The 26,606-nt window shown below is 35.8% G+C and overlaps 1 protein-coding gene across 8 annotated transcripts in view; it reads left to right on the top strand.

The window, feature by feature from the left end:
• DLG1 (discs large MAGUK scaffold protein 1) overlaps positions 1–25,678 on the top strand; it is a 319,299-nt gene extending 293,621 nt beyond the window's left edge. For all 8 annotated transcript variants that reach the window (XM_045185871.2, XM_024577978.3, XM_024577976.3 and 5 more), the window contains 3 exons: positions 10,234–10,343; positions 22,321–22,412; positions 23,371–25,678. In XM_045185871.2, coding sequence (XP_045041806.1) covers positions 10,234–10,343; positions 22,321–22,412; positions 23,371–23,477 — 309 coding nt within the window. In that variant the 3' untranslated portion in view covers positions 23,478–25,678. The remainder of the gene's footprint in view (positions 1–10,233; positions 10,344–22,320; positions 22,413–23,370) is intronic.
• Positions 25,679–26,606: the final 928 nt, after the last annotated feature.

The raw sequence follows: 26,606 nt of genomic DNA, 5'->3' as shown, positions 1-26,606 counted from the left end.
GGTTGCTGTTGGCAGATCAATGAGAGGGATTTACCCAGGCCAGTTAGCTACAAGGTTGGCTCTGACCACTGACTACCAACCTGTGCCTCCGTGGAGGATCAGCTGTGCAGGAGCAGGGTGGTGGTGCTCCAATGTGGCCTGCAGTTGTCCATTGGGTATGCTGGCCCTATACCCAATGGACAGGTGGTGTAGGCCAAGGGCAGCTCCCATCTAAGTTTTGCCTGGAGCCACCCTTCCTGAGCTATAAAGCAATCTGAGAAGGCTACTACTTGTGCTGGGCTTGGAGATTCCCAAGTACAGCCAAGCTGTGAATCTAGGCTGGCTGCTGCTAGTGCTAGACTTGGGTTCACCTAGGCTCACCAGCTGTTGCTTCTTTGAGAGGATTTAGTAAGTTGTGAAGCATGAGCCAAGACCAGCCATTCATATGGAAATGTTGCTTGAGTGGGCCTGTACATTGGGTAGGGCAGAGTCTCTGGGGATCTCCAGGGAGTTCTAACAGTGTTAACCAGATTGATGGAATCTCAGATATGTCATCAGCTTACCAGTTGTGTTGGGGGAGGGTTTAGAAAGGAGACAATGGACTCTGCTCACCAGACACTTCAGTCTCTCCCTATATACCACTGGTGCCTTTCAAGCTGCTACCCCAATGCTGGAGCACAGAGGAAGTGAGTCTGAGTAGGTGAGTCCGTGTGTGGGTTCTTTAAGAGGTACTGCTGGGGGCTCCAGCAGTTTCTTCCACCAACTCAATCCCCATTGGTTTTTGTAGCCAGAAGTTACGGTGGCTTCTCTTTCTGTCACTGGAACCCTGGGTTGGGATGGGTGGGGCTGGGGTGGGGCTGGGACTCCTCACTCCTGAGATATCAGTCCAGAATTTTTATCCGCCACACATGGGTAGGGACCAGCCCCTTCCTCACCTGTGCCTTTCATACTAGTCTGGATGGATGCGGTTTCTTTAATTCTGTAATTGTCAGACACCCATTCAACTCGATTTCTGATGGTTCTGAGTGATGGTTGTTCTACATTTTAGTTGTGATTTTGCTGTGGTTGTATGAAGAGGAGAGCCATGTCTGCCTCTGCCACCATCTTGACCAGAATTCCAGGAAGAAATAGTCTTTTAACATAAGGTGCTGGAATGATTGACTAACCATACCTCATACCATATAAAGAATTAACTCAAAATAGGTCAAAAATGTCAAGCCTAAAACTATAAGCCTTTTAGAAGAAAACAGGAAAAAATCTTCATGACTTTGGGTTTGGCAAGGATTTCTAAGATAATATACCAAAAACACAATCCATAAAAGAAAAAGAATGATAAATTGGACTTCATCCAAAATGAAACTTCTGCTCTTAAAAAAACACTATACACCTGTAATTGCATAACAATAAAAAAAAAAAAGGAAAAAAAAAAAAAAAAACACTATACACTAGAAAATATTTTCAAATCATATATCTCATAACATAAACCATATATCTCATAACACATACGGTATATCTGCATACACATTCTGGATACACATCCAGAATGTGTAAAGAACTCTTACAACACAATAATAAAGACTAATAACACAATTTAAAAATGGCCAAAGGGCCCTGACTAGTGTGGCTCAGTAGATTGAGTGTTTTCTCCCAAATCAGTTCAGTTTCCAGTCAGGGTACATGCCTGAGTTCCGGGTCAGGTCCTGGGTTGGGGGCATGCAAGAGGCAACCGACCAATTTTTCGCTCCCTCTCTTTCTCCCACCCTTCCCCTCTCTCTAAAAATAAATAACATCTTTTTAAAAATAAATGAAAATGAGCAAAGGGTTTGAAAAGACATTTCTCAAGAAGTACACAGATGGCCAGTAAACATAACAGTCGTTAGGGAAATGTAAATTGAAATCATAATGAAGTGCATTCCACTACACGTCTATTAGAATAGCTAAATTTTTAAAAACTGACCATTTCTAAGTTCGACAGAGATACGGAGCAGTCGAAACTGTCATACTCTGCTAGGTGGGAATGTAAAATTACACAATCAGTTTGAAAACAGTTTAAATACACACTTCTAGGTATCTACCCAGGAGAAAAGAAAGCACATGTTCATACAAAGACTTGTATGTGATTTTTCATAGCAGCTCTGTTTGTAAAGGACAAGAACTGGAAACAGCCCAATGTCCCTCAACTGTCAAATGAATAAGGTGTGGTATATCCATGTAATGCAGTAGTACTTAGCAATAAAAAGAAATAAACTGTTGATATACACAATGATGTGGATGAATCCCAAAACAGTTATGCTGAGTTAAGGAAGTAGAATACATACTAAATAATTCTACTTACATAAAGTTCTAAGAATTTCACACTAACCTATAGTAACAGAAAGCAGACTGGCAGTTGCTTGGGGAGGAGTGAGAGAATACAAAAAGGTATAAGGAAACTTTTGGTGGTGAATGCTGTTTATTATCTTGATTGTATTGATGATATCAGGATGTTGACACATGTCAAAACTTACCAAATATAGGCATACCTCAGGGATATTACAGGTTTGGTTTCAGTTCTCAACAATAAATATTTACCATATTTTTCGGACCATAAGACACACCTAGGTTTTAGAGGAGGAAAATAGGGGAAAAAACCCACTCCACCACCACCACCCCCCAACCCCCAGCAAGCCAGGTACGCTACATTCGGACTATAAGACGCACCCCCATTTTCCTCCCAAATTTGGGGGAAAAGTGCATCTTATAGTCTGAAAAATACAGTAAATAAAGCAAGTCACATGAAATTTTTGGTTTCCCAGTGCATATAAAAATTATGTTTATGTCATACTGTCTATTGAGTGTGCAATAGTATTATGTTTAAAAATATACATACCTTAATTAAAAAATTGCTAAAACATGTTAGTCATCATCTGAGCCTTCAGCAGGTTGTAATCTTTCTGCTGGTGGAGGCTGTTGCCTCAATGTTAATGAAAACACATTATCTACAAAGTGTAATAAAACATAACACAATATTATGAGGTATGCCTGTACTTTAAATACATGTAGTTTATTGTATGTCAGTTATACCTTAATCAAACTTTAAAAAAGAAAAAATGACAGTCCTTCTGGTACTCTGGGGGGAAAGTGAACTTATACACTTAATTTCATATTCTTTCTGAACTACTTAAATTTTTTATAACACCATATTATTTTTTGTAATAAAAATAGTAAGTTTTTAAAAAGAAATTCATAAGGTAGAGAATCGAAAAACAGATCTAAAAAATATTAACACAATAGGCAAACCACTAGCTAACCTTTTTTTTAAGGTAAAATTACAAGAAATAGAAATAGGAAATGAGAAGGCATATAACCATTGACATACTATGAAATCATAAAAGACTGCTTTTCAGTATCTTTATATAAATATTCAAACTTTGTTGAAAAAAACATTTTTTTGAGATAGATAATTTTCTTAAAGAATCCAGAACTGAAAAAAAAGAAGAAAAAAAAAAAAAGAATCCAGAACTGAACTATTCGAAAATTTTAGAAGAATACAGCAAGTTATCAAGGAACTACCCCTAAAAAAGCACCAGATCCAGGGGGCTTCAGAGGGGGAATTCTACCAAATCTACAAAGGTCGTATTGTCCTAAAGCTCCATAAACTGTTCGAGAACATTCTTTTTATGAAGCTAGTATAATACTGATATGTAAACCTGATGAGCACTGGAAAATCATAGATACTAACAAATTTTAATGCAAACATGTTAAATATTTTAGCAAACAGAATCCAAAATCACATTGTAAAAATAATACACCATAACCAAATGTAATTAAAGGATTTTAAAGTCAGTTCAATTTTAGGAAATCCATTAATGTAATCTACCACATTAATGTGTCCTAAGACACAGACCATATATCTGTAGATACCAAAAAGGTTGTGGTAGGATTTAATACCTTTTCTGGGGGAAAAAATACCCTCAAATTTTAGATATGGGTGTTATTTTTTAAAAAGAAGAGATTGAGATGGATGGATGGATGGATACATAGATATTCTTAGTTTTAAATCCTTAATGGGAGAAACAAAAGGCAATTCCATTTTGATGAGGAACTAGACAAGTATGTACATTATCTCTACTACTACTTGATACATTCATTGTACACAAGATATTAGTGCTCTAGACAAGAGAAATCAATTGGAAGCATAAGAACTGTAAAATAGGTAAAACTATATTTTTAGATAATATAGTATACCTAGGAAACCATACAATAATCATAAAATTTGTTTTCTAAAATAAATTATAAATTTATAAAATTAAAATATTATAAAATGAAAGGCATAAAGTAGTTATATGTAAAATTAATATGCAGAAATTAATAGCTTTCATTTACATGAAAAATAACCAGTTAGAAGATAATGACAGTAAAAAAACCTCACTTAAAATATAAGAAATGGAATATAAAATAGTAAATTTAATAAGAGAGATGCAAACTTACGTGAGGAAATCTATAAAACACTCCTGAAAGACAGAATATTAGACTTCAACAACGGAAAGGACATCCCTTGTCCTTAACTAGGACAACTTAATATTGTAAAGCTGTCATTTCTCTCTAAGCTAATTTGTATATGTATATGAACACAACTCCAATAAAAATACCTACCACCTTTTTTATGGGACTTGATAAGTCAAATTGTAGTGGGGAGAACCAAGATGGCGGCGTAGGTAGACGCACTGCGCCTCCTCGCACAACCAGAATTGACAGAGAATCGAACAGCAAGGGGGACCAACACCAAGGAAATAGAAAATAACCATTCATCCAGACTGGTAGGAGGGGCGGAGACGGGCACCGGGGTGGAGAGGACTCGCGTGGCTGTGGCGGGACTGAGACTGGCGGAGTGTGGGACAAATGGCGCAGGCAGTCCGAGCACTAGCAGACCCTGCGGCCCCACATCTGCGCAGATAAACTGAGAGGGCAGGACACAGAGTGGCAGAGAGTGGGGCAGGCAGAGCAGCGGGTAGCACCCTGCGGCACCAAATTCGCCCACAGATAAACCTGACGAACAGCAGGCAACGAAGCAAACCGCGTAACCCAGGGCTCCAGCTCCGGGAAATAAAGCCTCAAACCTCTGATTGAAAGCGCCCCTGGGGGTTGGGGCGGCAGCAGGAGAGACTCCCAGCCTCACAGAAGAGGTTGTTGGAGAGACCCACAGGGGCCTAGAGTGTGCACAGGCCCACTTACTCAGGAACCAGCACCAGAGTGGCCCAGTTTGATTGTGGGTAGCGGAGTGAAGGATTGAAATCCGGAGGAGAGTGAGGCGGGCGCCATTGCTCCCTCTTGGCCCCTCCCCCTCGTACAGCGTCACAGCTCAGCGACCAGTCACAGCTCAGCGACCAGCGTTACCCCGCCCCGGTGAACACCTAAGGCGCCGCCCCTTAAAGTAACAGACGCGCCAAGACACAAACACAAAAAAATGGCCCAAATGACAGAACACTTCAAAGCTCCTGAAAAAATACAACTAAGCGATGAAGAGATAGCCAACCTATCGGATGCACAGTTCAAAGCACTGGTTATCAATATGCTCACAGACTTGGTTGAATCTATTCGAAAAACAGATGAAAAAATGAAGCCTATGCTAAGAGAAACAAAGGAAAATGTACAGGGAACCAATAGTGATGAGAAGGAAACTGGGACTCAAATCAATGGTGTGGACCAGAAGGACGAAACAAACATCCAAACAGAAAAGAATGAAGAAACAAGAACTTGGAAAAATGAGGAGAGGCTTAGGAACCTCCCGGACGCCTTGAAACGTTCCCACATCCGAATTATAGGGGTGCCAGAAGGAGAAGAGGAAGAACAAAAAATTGAAAACTTATTTGAACAAATAATGAAGGAGGACTTCCCTAATCTGGCAAAGGAAATAGACTTCCGGGAAGTCCAGGAAGCTCAGAGAGTCCCAAAGAAGCTGGACCCAAGGAGGAACACACCAAGGCACATCATAATTACATTACCCAAGATTAAACGCAAGGACCTACATCCAAGATTACTGTATCCAGCAAAGCTATCACTTAGAATGGAAGGGAAGAAAAAGTGCTTCTCAGATAAGGTCAAATTAAAGAAGCTCATCATCACCAAGCCCTTATTATATGAAATGTTAAAGGGAGTTACCTAAGAAAAAGAAGATAAAAAATTGGAACAGTAAAAATGACAGCAAACTCACAGTTATTAACGGCCACACATAAAACAAAAACGAGAGCAAACTAGGCAAACAACTAGAACATGAGGGTTGTCACTAAGGGAGTGGGAGAGGGAGAGAGGGGGAAAGGTACAGAGAATAAGTAGCATAGATGATAGGTGGAAAATAGACAGGGGGAGGGTAAAAATAGTGTAGGAAATGTAGAAGCCAAAGAACTTATAAGTATGACCCATGGACATGAACTATGGGGGGGGGAATGTGGGAGGGAGGGGGGTGGGCAGGATGGAGTGGAATGGGGGGGGAAATGGGACAACTGTAATAGCATAATCAATAAATATATTAAAAAAAATGCAAAAAAAAAATGCAAAAAAAAATAAAAAATAAAAAAATAAAAAAATAAAAAAAAATTGTAGTTATATTAGAAGCAAGAACAACACAAAAAAGCTAGAAAGGGTTCAAGCCCTACCAGATATTAAAGCATACCATAAAATGTTAATTAAAACAGTATGGTATTGGCATATGAATGAACAAGCAGACCAATAGAATAGAAGAGGGAATCCAGGAAAGATCTAAGTGCTTATGAATGTATAATACATAATTAAGGGGCAATCTCAAGTCACTGAGGCTTTTAATAAAAGGCTTTTTGATAAATAGTGCTGGGACAACTGGAAAAAAATGATTAATTGGTTGACTAAAACAATACACCATACACACACAAAAAAAATGGCTCTGATACAATTGAAAGAAAATATAACCTGGTCATAGCACAAGTTTTGAACCATGAATTAAAAAATTCAGATGCAATAAGAGATTGATAAATTTGACCCCATTAAAACTAAAAAAGATTTTGGCCAGAAAAAAAGTTTCCAAAAACTGTTGGAAAACACCATTACCAAGGTCAGAAAACAACTGACAGAGCCCTATCTGGGTGGCTCATCTGATGGAACATTGTCCTGTACATGAAAAGGTTGCAGGTTCAGTTCCTAGTCAGGGCACATGCCTAGGTTGTGGGGTCAGCCCTTGGTTGAGGTGCATGCGGGAGGCAACCAATACATGTTTCTCACAATGATATGTCTCTCCCTCTCTTCCTCTCTCTAAAAATTAATAAACATATCCGCAGGTGAGGATTAAAGATAAAATCCGACAAAAAGTTTCCAAGCAGAGGGTGATATTGCAAATATATAAAGAACTTTAAAATTTAATTTAGGAAATAGAGACAAAAAGTCTAATAGAAAAAAGGTACAAAAGGTTAATTTACAATTCATGAAAGTAAGATATAGAAATAATAAATCAGAAACTAATGAGATTGATTACCTACGAAGGGAGGGGTGGAAAGGATGGGATATTGGGAATGAGGTAGAAGGGATGGAAATGTGACATTTCTCCAAGTATACCTTTTTACATAATTTTGACTTTTAGAATTATGTTAACATTTTACATATTTAAAAAATTAAAAACAAGGAAAGATGGTGGAAATGCAAAATGATGTACAAATAGGAACTAAATAAACTAGATTTCAAATAACTGCATTAAAGAGAGGAAGGAAAGGGAGGAGAGTATTAATCTCAATCCCAAACCATGGCTAAATACAAAAAGATCTGTAAACAAATAATTAGTAGTACTTTTGTTTTTCAGAGTGGTATAAAGTAACAGTTGTAAAACTAATGTATATTCTAGAGTTGAGCAAATTAATATATTGACAATAATGAGAGTCAGGCTTCTTATTGTTAGAGAAGTGATTTTAGAAATATGGAAAGGGGAGAGGGTAGAATGAACTCTGTAATAATTGAATTGGAATTAGAGATATGAATATAAACCTATGTATCCTAATATGGATAGTTGTAGAAATAGAGATGTGTGTATATATACATATCTATGTTTCCTTGTACTGTTCCCTAAACATGATGACTCCTTAGTAAACCATAAGAATATCTAGTGCCTAGGTTTTGGCTCCTAAATATCATTCTCCATCAAAAAAAAAATCCATAACTCCTTGAAGAAATGGCTGATTCCAGGCCTGATATGAGGAAAGCACAAGATGAGTCTAGAACATTTTCTGTGCTGGAAAAATAAGGAAATGCTTTAAAAAATGAGGATATGTCAGAAAGACACAGGACCCAACCTGTAAGGTCCCCCCAAGGCCACATGTGGATAATTTGAATATTAAAATAAATAATGGTTTTAACTAATTATAACATAGAGAATAAAGTAAGAATCTAAAAGTCCATAATGGTATAAATAAGTAAATGGGTAGAAGGGAGAGCTTTGCCTTACGTTAGAATATCTACTAACAAAGGTAGAAATAATGAAATCTCTCTTAATAACTACCATGATAATGTTTCAGGCCAGTAATCATTAGTGTATGTGCTAGATTAATGAGTGAATGAATTAACATCTGATGAGAAACAGGATATTTACATACTTTCAAACTATCCTCTCCCTACCCCCAAATACTTACCGGTTACAAAGGGGAAAATAGTGATCTAACAGTGGAAAAACCTGGCAGACAAAACCTTAAACAAGTGATCAAAATTAACTTCCCCAGTAATGTATAAATAGATACCATATGCCTCCTGGTATACTGGATTGAGAAGGATACAACACTTCTGTGGTATTTCTGCCAAAAATGTGTAACCTGCCATTTGATGGGAAACATGGCAGGTTTGCCAAGCCCAAGTTGAGGCATATTCCATGAAAAAATGTTCTGTAATTCTCTAAAACTATCAAAATCATGGAAGACAAAAACTGAAAAACTTGACAGATTGACAGAGACAGAGAGATTTACAATTATATGTAATGTGTGATTCCAGACCAACAAATGTTGTTTTTCTTTTGCAGTAAAGGACATTAATGGGCAACTGAAATTGTACTGAGGTTGTTTAAGAGATGTAGTTGTTTTTAGGAAACGGGGTAAAGGTGTATGTCTGCAGTTTGCTCTCAAACTGCATGCATATAGGGAGGGATGATAGAATGTTAATGTTTTAGTGTAAAACTTTTTTTTTAATTTCTAAGCATCAGGTAGAATATTAATATCTGATAAAAGTAGATGTGGGTACATGTGTATCTTATTACCTTCTGTACTTTCCTATGTAATTGAAGTACTTATATAATATTAATTTTTTTTCTTTTAAATATTGTTCTAAAGTGAAATTATCATTCACTGAAGTGGACTTAAGCCCTTAGATTACAAAATGCATTATCGGGGAGTTTAAAATTTTATCAAAAAAATGTTTGATAAGTTATAAGTACTACCTTATTTACAACATTGAAATATTTATCATCATTAAAAATGTAAATAGCCTTTGTCAGTGTGTTTAAGCATGTCACAAAAGTGTCTTAAATCCAGAACTGGGTTTCCCAATTGTCAGTTTGTGATAAAGTTTTTGCCAGTTTCCCAATAAAATGAGAAATAGGATAGAGTATTGGTAGTGAGGTTTTCTAAATATATTCCCTTTAAAAGTCCTTTTTTAAAAGATTTTATTTATTTATTTTTAGAGAGAGGGGAAGGGAGGGAGAAAGAGGAAGAGAAACATCAGTGTGCGGTTGCCTCTCACGCACCCCACACTGGGTACCTGGCCTCAACCCAGGCATGTGCCCTGACTGGGTATCGAACCCATGGCCAGCACTCAATCTACTGAGCCACACCAGCCAGGATAAAAAGTTCTTTAGTCTAGGCTTTTTACCTTCTTATTGATCATATATTATTTTATGAGAGGATAGTAATGGTAAGATGGTAGCTTAGGATTTTTTTTAATGCCCTTCCTCACCAAAATAAAAGATAGGAATCCCATACTAGTTGCCATTTTGAGAGATTACTGGTTTATAAAAGCTAAGAGTGAGGGAACTGTATTTATATTGCTTTTTAAATGTAATATTTGAAATGGAAAATTAATTATACATAATCATTATTCAATTTCCTTTGTTTCATTTTCCCTCTGAAATTTGCTAAAAGAAATGACAAGTTTGCTTAAAGTGAACAGGATCCAAATATAATTCAGATTTTTTACCTGTAGAAAATGTACTTTTGATATAATTGAAAATATTTGCTTCACTTGTTTTTTTTTTCTTTATTCCCTCTATTTTAGGGCAAACACTGTATCCTCGATGTGTCTGGAAATGCCATAAAGAGATTACAGATTGCACAACTTTACCCAATCTCCATTTTTATTAAACCCAAATCCATGGAAAATATCATGTAAGTGTAAATAAGAAACAGGCTCTAAGTAGAGATTCAGTCTCTATCAATTATTAAATTAGGTAATTTACTTAACCTCCCTGCATCTCAGTTCCTTTATCTGTGAAATGGATAAATTAACAGTATACCAACCTCTTAGGGTTGTTGTGAGAATTAAATAAGCATTCTATGACATTAACTGTTATCATCACTAACATTAATGTACTTAATAAGATAACATGTATTATAATTTTAAGTTTAAATATTCACATTTGGGTAGTACCTACTGAATGGAGCAGTATAGCTCTGAGTAACCATTAAGAGAATAAAATGATAAGTACTTAAGTATAACTACTTAACTATTAGAGGATAAGAAATAGAATTTTTAAAAAACTAAAAGAGAGAAAATAGCTAATAAAAAAAAACAGATGGGACAACAAGAATGCAGAGAGTAATATGGTATACTCATGAATGAACCCAAATATTTCATTAATTAAATAATAGACTAAATAGTCTAATTTAAAAACAAAGATTATCAGAATGGCTGAAGAAAAAGCAATTATATGTTCCTTCTGTAGAAGAGGAGAAAAATAATTTCCTTCTACTCTTCTAGGTTCTAAGCTGAGTCAGTCTCTGTAACAAAAGATAGATTAACAAGAGAAAAGCATATCGATTTATTTAATTTAATTTTTTCGTGGCATGGAAGCCTTCATAAGTATTTGAAGACCCAAAGAAATAGTTAAATCTGAGCATTTTTATACTAGGTTTGATGAAGAGTAGAAAGTCATAGGAAAATGTGATAGGACATAGGATGTGAGCTAAGAGTAGTAAACTAGGGGAAACTTGGTCCTGTTCATTCAAATTCCTCTCAGTATCCCTCCATCTTTGGAGATAAGATGCTACTTTTCTCCAGGTATAGGGAGGTATCCCTCTCTTATGACCCACTTCTTGGGAAGGTCAAAGTTTTACCTACACCTGCCATTTTTCAAATTCATTTATCTTAAAATAGTATACCAAGGTAACGTATTTTGGGATATTGCATTATGAAACATACGTTGCTTTCATAAGACACATCTTAAATAAAGGCAAAAGAAAGAGAATAGAAAAAAGATATACCATACAAGAACCAAGCAGAAGTAAGCTGGTTTATATTACTATCAAAGTATAGTTTAAGGCAAGAGGTATTAATAGAGACATAAAAGAGAGATTTCGTAAAAATAAAAGTTTCACTGATATCAGGAAGATATATTTAGAGATTTGTTTACATTTAATAGCATACTTTCAAAATATATAAACACAAACTTAGAGCTAACTGTACAGGAAAAAAATAATTCCACAATCATAGTAGGAAAACTTAACACATTAGTCAGGAAGTAATAAAAATAAGAAAAGAAACAAAAAATCATTAAGGATATAGAACAACACAAATTTAAAACTTTACCTGACACATATAGAATGCTACACTCAACATCTGCAAAATTCACACATTTATTTGGAGTGCACATAAAACAGTTGCCAAAACTAACCCTATGCCAACCTACAGAATTCAAATGATTGAAAACAAATATTCTCTGACCACAATGAAATTAAAATAGAAATCAATAATGAAAAGATCATTAGAAAATCTCAATATATTTGGAAATTAACCATTATACTTCTGAACGGGTCAAAGAAGAAATCAACCTAAGTTAATAAATGTATTGAACTAAATGGTAATGAAATTGACAAGTAAATAAATTTAGAGGATCCAGCAGCCTTGGTGATGGAAAATCCACAGCCTTAAATATTAGGAAAGAATGTCGGGTGTCAAATATTAAGAAAGAAATGTTGAAAATCTAAGATCTTGAGAAGTTAGAAAAAGATCAGTCAGGTAAACTCAAAGAAGGTAGAAATTAAATAAAGAGAAACCAAAATTATGGCGGAGAGGATCAACAAAACCAAAAATGTTCTCTTTGAAAATACTATAAAATATTAATAAGAAAGGTCAAGGAAAGAAAATTAAAAAGGCAAATAATATTAGGAATCAAAATGAGAATTTCACTGCACATCCAGAAGACATTAAAAAGGTTAGCACAGGCAACCCAATAGAAAAATGAGCAAGACTTGAACACTTAACAAAAGAGGATATCCAAATAGTAAACATGGGATGGTGATCAGTTAATCATATGCAAGTTAAAACCACAGTGTCATACACTACCACCCACACACCAAAATACTTAAAATGAAAAAGAAAATATCAAATGTTGGCAAGGATGTGGAACAACTGAAACTCTTAATACTGATAGGCGTATAAATTGGTATTTCCTCACTGGTAAACTTTTTATAGTATCTCCTAAAGCTTGACATACCATAACTTAAGAGCTGGTAGTCTAGACCTGGTAGACCTAGATGTATACTCAATAGAAATATTTACAGATGTTTACCAAAGACATACTTGATTACTGATATAAGTACTATTAAAAAAAAAACCAAAACCTTGAAACTATCCAAATGCCCATTATCAAATACATAAATTATGACATATTCACACAGTGAAATATTCTTCAGCAGTGATTTCAACCTTTTTCATCTCATGGCACACACAAACTACCAAAATTCTGCAGCAGACCAAAAATTAAGTTTTTTGCCAATCTGAGAAAAAATAGGTACAGTTTTGATTCATTCACACTGGATGGCTATTGTCATGTTGGCTTTTGTCATTTTTTTATTTGACAGTCTAAGGGAAAAGAGGTCAGTGCTTCTGCATAGTCATGTATTGCATGTTTTAAAAATTCTTGCGGTACACAGGTTGAAAATAGCTGTTCTACAGTAATGAGAAGGAACAATCTCCAAGTACACATGAAAGTACAGGCATACCTCAGAGATGTTGTATGTTTGGTTCCAGACCACCTATATAAAGCAAATATAGCAATAAAGTGAATCACACAAGTTTTTTGGTTTCCCAGTACATAAAAATGTTATGTTTACACTATACTGTAGTCAGCTAAGTGTGCAGTAACATTATGTCTAAAAATACAATGTATGTACCTTAATTAAAAAATACTCTACTGCTTCCCTGAGTGATGACACTTAGTGGATTGGGCATCATCCCACAAAACAAAGGGTAACCAGTTTGATTCCCAGTCAGGACACATGTCCAGGTTGCAGGCCAGGTCCCCAGTTGGGGGTGGACAAGAGGCAACACATCAATGTTTCTCTCCCTGTCTTTTCCCCCCCTATTCCCCTCTCCCTAAAAATAAAATCTTTTTGAAAAATTCTTTATTGCTAAAAATTGCTAACCATCATCTTAAGCCATCAGCAAGTCATAACCTTTTGACCATTTTAAGGTTCTTGCCTTAATGTGATGGTTGCTGACTGATCACAGTGCTGGTTGTTAAAGGCTGGGAGGGCTGTGGCAATTTCTTAAAATAAGACAATAGTGAAGTCTCCCACATCAATTGACTCTTTCTTTCATGAACAGTTTATCTTATAATACACAGTGCTATTTTGCCCTGGCTGGTGTGGCTCAGTGGATTGAGTGGTGGCCTGCAAACCAAAGGATCACATGTTCAATTCCCAGTCAGGGCACATGCCTAGGTTTTGCAGGCCAAGTTCCCCAACTGGGGACATGCGAGAGGTAATCGATTGATCTCTCTCACACACATTGATCTTTCTCTCTCTTTCTCCCTCCTTTCCCCTCTCTCTAAGAAGTAAATAAATTTTTTAAATCTTTAAAAATATATATATGTACAATGCTATTTAATAGCATTTTACCCATAGCAGATCTTTCAAAATTAAAGTAAACTACTGCTTTATCAACTAAGTTTATGTATATTTTAAACCTTTTTTTGTCTTTTCAACAATCTTCACAGCCTCTTCACCAGCAGTAGCATCCATCTCAAGAAACTACTTTCTTTGTTCATTCATAAGAAGTAATTCTTCATCCATTCAAGTTTTATCATGAGATTGCAGCAGTTCTGTCTCATCTTCAGGCTCCATTTCTAATTCCATGCAAATAGTAACCAAAAGAGAGCAGTAGTAGCTATACTAATATCAGACAATATAGATTTTAAATCAAAAAAGATTATATGCAACAAGGACAGTATGTATTAATAAAAGATTCAGTATGGCAAGAAGATATAATTATAAACATGTAACTAATGACATTATTCAACATATGAAGCAAAAATTGACAGAATTAAAGGGAGAAAGTTTTACAGTAGTAGTTGGAGACTTCAATACCCCACTCACAATAATGGATCAAACAACCAAACAGAATATAAGTTAAGAAATAGAAGACTTAAACCACACAATAAATCAGCTAGACCTAACAGACACATACAGAACACTCTACCCGACAACAGCAGAGTACAGAGTGGGACAAAAGTAGATTTACAGTTCATATGGAAAATAATACAGTAATTAATACATAATGATACAAGAATAAACTATTTCATGTACTCAGAACTGTAAACCTACTTCTGCCCCACCCTTTATACATTCTCATTTTCACATGGGAATGTTTTTCAGGTTACCCCATAGGTAACAAATTGTCTCACTAAGTTTTAAAATGTAAATGTCATCAAAGTATCTTCCCTGATCACAGTAGGTTAAATTTAGAAATCAATAGCAAATGTAAGGCTGGAAAACTCACAAAATTGTAAAAATTAACACAGTCTTACCAAGTAAGAAATCACAAAGAAAAATTAGAAATTATTTAGAAGTGAATGAAAAATAAAACATCAAAACTCAATGGGACACAGAAAAAGCATTGCTAAGGGGGGCAATATATACCTGTAAATGCTTCCATTAAAAAGAAAGAAAGACATCAAATCAACAACCTAACTATAACTTAAGAACTAGAAAAAGAACAAACTAAACTCAAAGCTAGCAGAAGGAAGAAAATAAAACTTAGGGCAGAGATCAACAAAATAGAGAATTGAGAACTTCCACTCACGATGGCAACATAGGTAAACACGACTCGCCTCCTCACACAACCGCATCAAAATTACAACTAAAATATAGAACAGACATCACTCAGGACCATCAGAAATCGAGTTGAATGGATGTCTGACAACTACAGAATTAAAGAAAGCACATCCATCCAGAATGGTAGGAGGGGCAGAGATGCAGAACAAGCTGGTCCCACATCCACATGTAGTGGATAAAATTTTGGGAGGGATATCGCTGAAGAGAACTCACAGGCCCACACTAGACCCCCAAGCCCAGGGTCCCAGTGCCAGGAAGATACGTCCCCATAACTTGTGGCTGCAAAAATCAGCAGGGATGGAATTGGTAAAAGAAACTGCTGGGGTCTCATGCAGTTCCCCTTAAAGAACCCATACATGGACTTTACTCAGACTCACTCCCTCTGAGCTCCAGTACTGGGGTAGCAGCTTGAAGGGCACCAGTGGCATGCAGGGAGAAACTGAAGTGTCTGGCATCAAGACAAGAGCTGGGCGAAAGAAAGGCAGGCAAAGGACATTGTACCTTTTCTGAACCCTACCCCCATAGAGCCAGCAGACTGGTGCCATATCTGAGATTCCATCAATCTGACTAACACAGTTTGCCCTGCCCTGGAGATCCCCAGAGACTCCGTCCCACCCAATGTACGGACCCACTCAAGCTGCTTTTCCATATGAATGGCTGATACTGGCTCATGTTTCACAACTTCCTAAATCCTCTAAAACAAGCAACATCCAGCATATGTTGAGCCTGCAAATGAGCCTGGAGCCCCTGTAAACTCAGTGCTAAGTGGCTGCAGGCTGGCCACTAGCAGCAACCAGCCTAGATTCACAGGTTGGCTTCACCTGGAAATCTCCAAGCCCAGCATAAGTAGCAACCATCTCAGACTGCTTTTTAGCCCAGACAGGGTGGCTCTAGGCAAAACAGAGGTGGGGGCTGACCTCTACCTGCACTGTCTGGGAAGCCCCAGGGCCAGCACACTCAGTGGACAGCCACACACCATGTCAAACTACCACCACCCTGCCCCTGCACAGCTGGTTCTCCACGGACAGCAGAGGTTGGTAGTCAGTGGTCACAGCCAGGCCTTGCAGATAAGTCCATCTCATTGATCTGCCAACAGCAACTAAGGCTCAACTACAAGAGAAGGATGTACTCAGCCCACATGAAGGGCGCACCTCAAGTACCCAGTTTGGGCAATAGGGGAGGCTGTGCCACTGGACCCTATAGGCCATGCTACCAAGACAGGGAGTCATAGCAGCTCCACCTAGTACATAGAAACAAACACAGGGAGGCTGCCAAAACTAGGAGACAAACATGGCCCAAATGAAAGAATAGATCAAACTCCAGAAAAAAAAAAACTAAACAAAAGGGAGATAAACAATCTGTCACATGCAGAGTTCAAAAACTGGTTATAAGCATGCTCAAGGAACCTAGTGAGGACCTCAACAGCGTAGAAAAGATCCAGTCAGAAATGAAAGACACGCTAATTAAAGAACAATTTACAGGGTAACAACTGTACAGTGGATGAAGCCGAGAATCAATGATTTTCAACATAAGGAGCAATCAGAGCAAGAAGAAAAAAGAATCCTAAAAAAGAGCATAGTGTAAGCAGTCACCAGGAAAACTTCAAGAGGTCCAACATTGGAATCATAGGGATGCCAGAAGAAGAAGAGAAAGAGCAAGACGTAAGAAATCTATATGAAAAAATAAAGAAAACTTCCTTAATTTGCTTTAGGAAATAGACATACAAGTCCAGGAAGCACAGAGTCCCAAACAAAATGGAAGCAAAGAGGCTTACTCCAAGACACATCATAATTAAAATGGAAAAAGTTAAAGATAGAATCTTAAAAGCAGCAAGAAAAAAGCCATTAGTTACCTACAGGAGGATTCCCATAAGACTATCAGCTGATTTCTCAAAAGAAACTTTGCAGGCTACAAGGGATTTGCAAGGAATATTCAAAGTCATGAAAAGCAGGGACCTACAGCCAAGATTTCTCTACCCAGCAAAGCTATCATTTAGAATTGAAGGGTGAATAAAGAGCTTTACAGGCAAGAACAAAATAAAGGTGTTCATCATCACCAAACCATTATTATATGAAATGTCAAAAGGTCTTATTTGAGAAAAAAAAAGATCCAGACTATGAACAAAAAAATGGCAATAAGTACATATCTGTCAACAATTGAATATAAAAAAACAAACTAAGCAAACAAGAAGAACAGAGACATAATCATGGATATGCAGAGTGTTTTGATGGTTGCCAGATGGGAGAGGGTTATGAGGGAATGAGTGAAGAGGTGAGGGAGCCCTGGCTGGTGTGGCTCAGTGGTACTGGCCTTCCAACCAGAGGGTCACCAGTTCAGTTCCCAGTCAGGGCACATGCCTGGGTTGCAGGCCAGGTCCCCAGTATGGGGCAAGCGAGAGTCATCCACGCATTGCTGTTTCTCTCCTCTTTCTACCTCCTTTCTCCTCTCTCTAAAAAATAAACTAAAAAAGGTGAGAGGACTAAGAAGTACAAATACATAGTTACAGAATAGCCATAGGGGTGTAAAGTAAACTACAGGGAATGGAGCCCCCGAAAGAACCTACCCATGGGCATGAACAATGGTGGGGGGATTACCTAAGGGAGTCGTGGGTGCTGCATTGATGGGGGTGGGGAGCAAAGGGGGAATAACTGGGACAACTGTAATAGCATAATCAATGAAATATAATTAAAAGGTGTAAAGGAAAAAATAGAAAACAACAGAGAAAAATCAGTGAAACCAGAAGTTGGTTCTGTGAAAAGATCAACAAAAAATGGCAAATCTTAGCAAGATGAAATAAGGGAAAAAAGAGAGGATTCAAACTACTAAAATATGAAATAAAAGTAGGGACAGTACTACTAATACTATGGAAATAAAATCATTACAAGAGTACTATGAACAATTTTGCAAAAAAAAAAATGGATAACCTAGACAGACAAATTTCTAGAAACACAAAATCTACCAAGATTAAATCACAAAGGAATAGAAAATCTGAGTTGATAGGTAACTAGTAAAGAGACTGAATCAGGAATTTAATACTCCCAACAAAGAAAAGCCCTAAACTAGAGGGCTTCTGGTGAATTTTACCAAACATTTTTTAAAAATCTAATGCCAGTCCTTCTCATTCTTTTCCAAAAAATTGAAGATGAAGAAACACTCTTAACTCATTCTATAAAGGCAGTATTACCCTGATACCAAGGCCATCAGGAAACTACATACCAAAATAACTTAGGACCATTGATGAAAAAATGAGTGACATGATGCTAGCAACCCGAATTCAGTATATTAAGAGGATTATACACCATGACCAAGTAGGATTTATTCCTGTAGTGCCAGAATGATTGAACATGAAAATCAACGTAATAAACCATATCATCAAAATGCAGGGGAAAATCCACACAATCATCTCACCTAATGCAGGTATAGCATTTGGCAACATCCAACACCCTTTCATGATAAAAACAACAAAATAGGAAGAAAAGGAAACTACCTCAATATAAAAGCTATGTATGAAAAACCCACAGCAAACATCATAATCAGTGGTAAAAGTGAAAACTTTTTCTGTTAAGATCAGGAACAAGGCAAGGATGCCTGCTTTCACCGTTTCTATTTAATATAGTACTGGAGGTTCTGGCCAGATCAAAGATAAAAACTGTCCCAGTTAAGAAAAAAAAAAAAAAGTCATCCAGACTGAAAAGGAAGAAGTAAAATTAGTTCTGTAGATAACATGATCTTACCTATACAAAACTCTGAAGACACCACGTAAAAGGTATTAGAACTATTAAATTGAACAAAACAGCAGCACACAAAGTCAACACACAAAAATCAGTTGCATTTCTATACATAATGAACAATCTGAAAATGAAATTACAAAAGCAATTATGTTTACAATTACATCAAAAAGAATTAAATGTTTGCAGATTAACTGAAGTGAAAGACTTGTACAATGAAAACTACAAAACACTGGCGAAATTTAAAAAGATAAAAATAAATGGAAACATGTTCCATGTGCATGTGCAGGTTTAATTATTTTTATCCTCACTGAAGTACATTTTTTTCATTGCTTTTTAGAGAGGGAAGGAGAGGGGAAGGGAGAGTGAAACATCAATGTAAGAGAGAAACATCGATTGGTTGCCTCCTATATGCACCCAGACTGGGGATCAAACCCAGAACCTAGTATGTGCCCTGACCAGGAATCAAACCTGCAACCTTTCATTTACAGAACAACTCTCCAACCGACTTAGCCACACCAGCCAGGGCAAGGTTTAATTATTGTTAAAATGTCAAACTTCCCAAAATAATCTACAGGTACACTGCAATTCCTATCAAAATCACAATTACCCTTTTTGTGGAAATAGAAGAACCCATAGTAAAATGCATATGGACTCAAGATACACCCACATAGCCTAAACAGTCTTTTAAAAAGAACAGAAAAAATGACTCACAGTTGAATATCAAAATTTACTACAAAGCTATAGTAATCATTACAGTGCAGTATTGATCTAAACATAGACACATAGACCAATGGAATGTAATAGCTCAGAAGTAAACCCTCACATATGTAATCAGTTGATTTATTTATTTTTATTTTTAGAGACACAGGAAGGGAGGGAGAAAGATGGAGAGAAACATCAATGTGTGGTTGCCTCTCATGCGTCCCCTACCGGGGGCCTGACCCACAACACAGGCATGTGCCCTGACTGGGAATCGAACCGGTGACCCTTTGGTTCGCAGGCCATTGTTCCATCCACTGAGCCACACCAGCCAGGGCTAATCAGTTGATTTTTGACAAAGATTCAACGCCATTCAGAGGAGGAAAGAATGGTCTTTTCAACAAATGGTGTTGGGAAAACTAGATATCCACATGCAAAAGAAAGTTGGACCCTTGCCTAACATTATATACAAAAACTAACTCAAAGTGTATTAAGGACCTAAATGTAAGAAAATAAAATTCTTATAAAAAAGAGGACAAAAGCTTTACAACATTGGATTTGTCTCTGATTTCTTGGTTATGACTTCAAAGGCACAGGTATCAAAAGAATAGAAAAAGATTAGACTTAATGTTTTAAATTTTTTCTGTATCACATGGTACAATATACAATATAGAAATGCAACCCACAGAATGGGAAAATATATTTGCAAATCATCTGATAAAGGGTGTACAGAATATATAGAGAACTACTAAAACTCTACAGGAAAACAACCTAATTCAAAAATAAAGTGCTTGAATAAACATTTCTCCGAAGAAGAGATACAAATGAAATAACACATGAAAGGATTCTTAACATCACTCTTCACTAGGGAAATGCAAATCAAAACTATAATGCGATACCACTTCACACACACTAGGATGGCTACCATCAAAAAAATAGTAACAAAATAGTGGTGACAACAATGTGGAAAAATCGGAACTCCTGTACACTGTTGGTAGCAATGTAAAATGGTACATCTACCATGGAAAATAGTATGGCAGTTCCTCAAAAAATTAAAAATAGAATTGCCATATGATCCAACAATTTCATTCCTGGGTATATACACTCAAAAATTGAAAGTGTCTTGAACTTTGTATTTGTACACCCATGTTCATATTAACATTCACAATAGCTAAAACGTGAAAGAAACTTACATGTTCATCGAGGGGTGAATGGATAAGCAAATGTGGTATAACCATACAAAGGAAGGAAATTCTACAATACAGTACAATATGGATGAGCCTTGCAGATATGCTAAGTAAAATAAGCCGGTCTCAAAAAGACAAATTCCATGTGATTCCACTTATATGAGGTACTTAAGAGTAGACAAAATCATAAAGACAGAAAATACAATAGTTGTTGCCAGGGGTGGGGTGGGGGTAGGTGAGAAGAGAGTTGTTTTTAATAGGTGTTGTGTTTGGTTTTACAAGACAAAAATAATCATAGGGTTGGATGGTATCCATGGTTATACAACAGCATGAAGGAAGGTACTAATGCCATTGAACTGTACATGTAAAAATGGTAGCTTTTATGTTATGTCTATTTTACCACAATTTTTAAATTTTTAAATCACTGCAGTATGCCACATTAACAGATTTTAAGAATAAAAGCATATGATTGTTTTAATAAATACAGAAATAGCATTCGATAAAATTAACATCTATTCATGACAAAAGACATTTTAAAAACTGAGTAACAGTTTTCTTAAAATCATGAAGGTCAACAAAATATGAAAGCAAACATCATATTTAATGGTGAAATATTGAAAGCTCTCCCTCTTGAGAACAAACTCCCATGACCCATCGTCCAGCTGCAACAATAATTATTAACATGATCAGTCTTGTTTCACTGTCCCCCACCTCCTTACACTTCCACTCCAGATCATTTTGAAACAAGTCCCAGACATTATATGATTTCATCCATATATTTCAGTTGTATTTGAAAGATAGGAATTTCTCATTTAAAAACATCACTATGATGTCATACTTAATAACTCAATATCATCAGTTCAAATTTTCCTGATTATTTTGCAGGTTTTGTGTATGTTTTTCAATTTCAATCAGGTTCCATATTGTCACAAACAGACCTTATTTGGAATTTGATTCAAACATCATCTCCTTTTTTAACCTATTAATTGAAAAAACTAAGTGATTCTTTGTGTACTTTTTCCCAGACTGTATTTTCCTAATGGCCTTCTCATAGTGCTGTTCAGTGTTTTTGTTCCCTTTTTTATCTGAATCAGTAGGTAGATCTGTAAGTCATACTTTGATAGGAAGTTTTTATCGAAGTCAAAACTATCAAATCTTAGGGTTTTTCCTTTTCTTTTTCTTTTTCTTTGGTTTTTTTTTTTTGCCTGCCTTGAGCCAATACAAAGATGTGTTGAAATTCTTCTCTGTCATTCCAAGTATATAGCTACATTTTCAGTGGCTGAATCTAGTTTTGAATGACATTCACTCTCAGTAGAACTTAACTTTTCATGATTTTGTTTTATGTCTTTTATCATCTTTCTTCAAAAAGTATTAAAACATAGTAATTACCAATTTCTAAATTTATTTTCATAGGGAAATGAATAAGCGTCTAACAGAAGAACAAGCCAGAAAAACGTTTGAGAGAGCCATGAAGCTGGAACAAGAATTTACTGAGCATTTCACAGGTTGGCATCACATGTGGCAGTGCCTTTATGATAGAATTTTGCTTTACAGCCATAAAGTGATCCATTGAAATGGATTTTGAACTATGCCCACATCTGCCAGTAGTAATACTATCGTTTTCAGAATAATACATCTAACCTAGGTAGTAGTGATGAGGAGTCCTGAAATTTGGTGTTTCTTGGGTTATTGGGACAGCATGCACAGGAAAATAATTCATATATTACTGAAGAAAAATAGACTCAGGTTTTATTTCTTCTGTGAAACTGACTTTTAGTCTTTAAAAATCTTGATCCATTTTAAGATATTATTTGTTTAAAAGAAGAGTTGGGTAGCAGTTCCCAAGTAATCTCTCCTTTTGTCTTTTTAATTTTTCCTTAGATATCTTTGAGCAGGTTTTTGTTGTTACTGTGATTTGTTTGTTTGAAATTATGGTAAGCTTATTTTAGTGTTAACAAAAAGTACCATTAAGTGCCATGGTGTTACAACCTATGTACATTTAAATTGTATACATAAGTATATATATAGATTTATATATATATATGATTATTATAGATATATGTTTATATTTCTATATAGATATATATGTTTATATATAGATTTAAGTTATATACATATATAATTGCAGGCTTAAGGAAAAATCATAAGACCAGTATCAGTAATTCTTACATACTCTTAACCCTAATTCCCCTAATATTAACATTTTATAATACTTCAGTGTGTATTTCCCAAATACACAAAGTAAAAATTACCAGGTCTCACTTTTTGATCAGTTTTTAAAATAAATTGTTTATATTTTACAAATAGGAAAATTAATGAAATTAGCAGTTTTTACTAAGCAAAAATACATAAATGGTATCCCTTCCTGGATGAATAACTATTTCTAAGATTTAGCTTTTACTCTCATCAATAATTATAATGGAAAAGATAGACAATTAATGGAGATTTCTGATTTCATTACAGCTATTGTACAGGGTGATACTCTGGAAGACATTTATAACCAAGTGAAGCAGATCATAGAAGAACAGTCTGGTCCTTACATCTGGGTTCCAGCAAAAGAAAAGCTATGAGGACTGATGTTTCTGTTTCTCTTTCCTATGATGTAATTTTCTTTGACATTTCTTTGCCCTTTGGAGTCTGTCTTCAGTACTCCTTCCATTTTGAATCATATCCCACTCATCATGGTCTGCAGTTGCACTTATTTTTGATATCTAGTGTTTTCTTCAAGTGGTAGCATCTGTATTATTTTATGTCACTGTTGGTTTGTGGCCATTTTTCAGAACTGAAGATGGAATGGCCTGACCAGCTATTAAGGATTTGGAAAGATGAGGAAATTGTGGTAAAATTCCTTAATGTTTAAGGGAAAGTAACTTTAAAAGATTTTCAAAAAAGCTTTATATACATTTTTTTCAGATTTCAATATCCATAAAAGGAAAGTGGTTTTAATCAATGATTTAGTAAACTTGGAGCAACAATGCACGCTTAACTTTAATAGCATGGTTTGGTCAATATATTATCTCTCAGATTTTTTCCTCAATTGATTTCTGTTATCACAACAAATACTTCATTATAGAGAAATAAGGAGATTCATGTTTTTAATTTCAAAATTAATGTCTGGGTTAACTTTCATAATTTTACAAGGGATATTCATTTTTCATAAGAGTTTTTAATGTCTTTTATTGTTTGAGGGTTTTTTCCCAAAATATCTGCTAGAGATAAGTGTTTAAATGTTTTTAACCTACTTCTACAACACTATTTATAGTGTCTCACAAAAATTATCCGTACATAATGAGCATCACATTTCTGAATTGAGGCCATGTTTAGGTGCTAGGGGAGCTACCCTTGACACATAAAGTTGAGAAAATTTCAAAGATATAAACACAGAAAAAACAGACATTACAGTGATGATATAGTAGTCATTATGACAATGTAAAAGGAGTCCAACTCATAGTCCAAAACTTTAAACATAATCTTAGGGGTCAGATTTTAATGAATATTTACCCACAATAACTGCCTATTTTGTTATAATAAAATATATATATATATAAATATATATATGAAACTTTCTTTAAACTCTGTAACTATGGGAATTATTTTCACATAGTTGCACACACAAACATATATATTTAAAATATATTTCTTTTGCCACCTACTCTTAACTTTTTGTTTGGTTTTTAAATTAAATATTAACTGATTAGACTTTATTTTCCTTAATCATGTGAACTGAAAACAGTTATGGAAAGTGATTATGGGAAGAAACCTCTAGGGAAATTAGATTACAAGTAAAAGTATAGGCGTGTGTTCTCCTCTTTTCGACAAAAGTTTTCAAATGGTTCCTGGTTGGTTGATTTTTGTTACTGTTGTTCTTGTCATTGGGTTTGAATTTGGTCCTCTGCCTCTCTTCCAGTTCTCCTTTCATTAATAGGCAAACAGTCAAAAGCCCCTATGTTTGTTTTCCCCCTTAAACTGCACAACTTTTCATCTCTCCTGGCTGCTCTGTACTGGAGTTGTGCAAATATTCACAGTGAGCAATTTCAAGAAATTTTAGTGGAAGATATTTCAGAAATCAATTTCTCTGGTCTTTTATACTAATAATATTGTTTAGCTGCCCATTGCTTTTTTGGCATTGTTTATTAAATATGTTTTTGAAACCTCCATATTACAATTTCTTAAATGAGTACTTGTAAAGAATTATCATCATTATCCATTCCATTCATGAGAAAGAGGAGAACAGCTAATAAACTTTATTGTAAAATCCATGTTAAATGTGTCTTAAATTCTAAAAGAAAAAATTATTTTAGAAGTTAATATTTTCTTGTAAAAGTTTGGTGTATCACATAATTTTTAAACTGTATTCAAGAGCTATTAGGCAAGTTAATCAAAATTTCTCCTGTAGGCTTTGGAATTAAGTATGTTAACACACTGACCTATGTATTATAGCTCTTAAACTAAATACAGTAGATTGGTACCAAACTACAAATGCTAGAAGAAAGTTATTGTAAAATAATTCATAAGCCCCAGAAATTACCTTACAGCAAAACCTCCACGTAATCTGTTTTGAAGTATTTACTAGTCACATGTTACAAAATATCAAAAGGTTATAAAATGATGCCATTTATGTGTCAGAATATATCATATTGATTTATGGATGATCTTGCTAGGTGATTTTTTGTAAGAAAATACAGTTGACCCTTCAACAACATGGGTTTCAACTGTAGAGGTCCACTTTATATGTGGATTTTTTTCAATAAATATACAGTTCCTATCCCGAGGTTTCTCATTTGTGGATTCAGTCAACCATGGATCGGGAATCCAAATATGTGGAAGGCTGACTGTGTGCATTTTTCTATGCCATTTTATATAAGGGACTTGAGCATCTGTGGATTTTGGTATCTGTAGGTGGTTCCTTGATACCGAGGGACAACTGTAGTTAAGTTTTGGGGGAATCAAAAGTTACATACAGCCCTGCTCAGTGTGGCTCAGTTGGTTGGAACATCATCCCATAAACTGAAATGTCATGGTTTTGAATCCCAGTCAGGGCACATGCCTAGGTTGTGGGTTCAGTCCCCTCTGGGTACATACAAGAAGCAACCAATTGATGTTTCTCTCTCTCTCCCTTACCCTCTCCCTAAAAATCAGTAAGCATGTTCTCATGTGTAGATTTTAAAAAGTTATATGTGGCTTTCCGACTGCGTGCAGGGTCAGCCTCCCCCAACTAGCCCTTATGTTTAAGGTTCAACTGTATGAATTTTTGTGCAGCTTTATAGATTGCATAGAATTATTAATAAAAGTACTAATTGCTGCTCTGGCCAATGTGGCTCAGTTGGTTGCAATGTCGTCCTATAAACCAAAAGGTCACCGATTCGATTCCTACTCCAGGCACATGCCTACATTGTGGGTTTGGCCCCAGGTAGGGGGCTGTGTAGGAGACAACCAGTGTTTCTCTCATGTCAGTGTTTCTCCCCCACTTCTCTCTGAAATCAATAAAAATGTTAAAGTAAATAAAAACAAATACCTGCTAGACCACTACATAGTATTTAAACTCCAAAGATGGCAACTTGGGGACTTCACGTATGAGGAAAATTTGTTTTCTAAAGTATTATACAGTTACCTTCCAAGATTCAATGCCTTGAATACTTTTTAATTTACATGTGGTGAAAGAGAAGCCCAGAGATCCCAGTGTTACCAAAGTTACACTG

Source organism: Desmodus rotundus, chromosome 2, assembly GCF_022682495.2.
Source record: "Desmodus rotundus isolate HL8 chromosome 2, HLdesRot8A.1, whole genome shotgun sequence".
Classification (NCBI taxonomy): Eukaryota; Metazoa; Chordata; class Mammalia; order Chiroptera; family Phyllostomidae; genus Desmodus; species Desmodus rotundus.
This window is presented reverse-complemented; position numbering and strand designations above follow the sequence as displayed.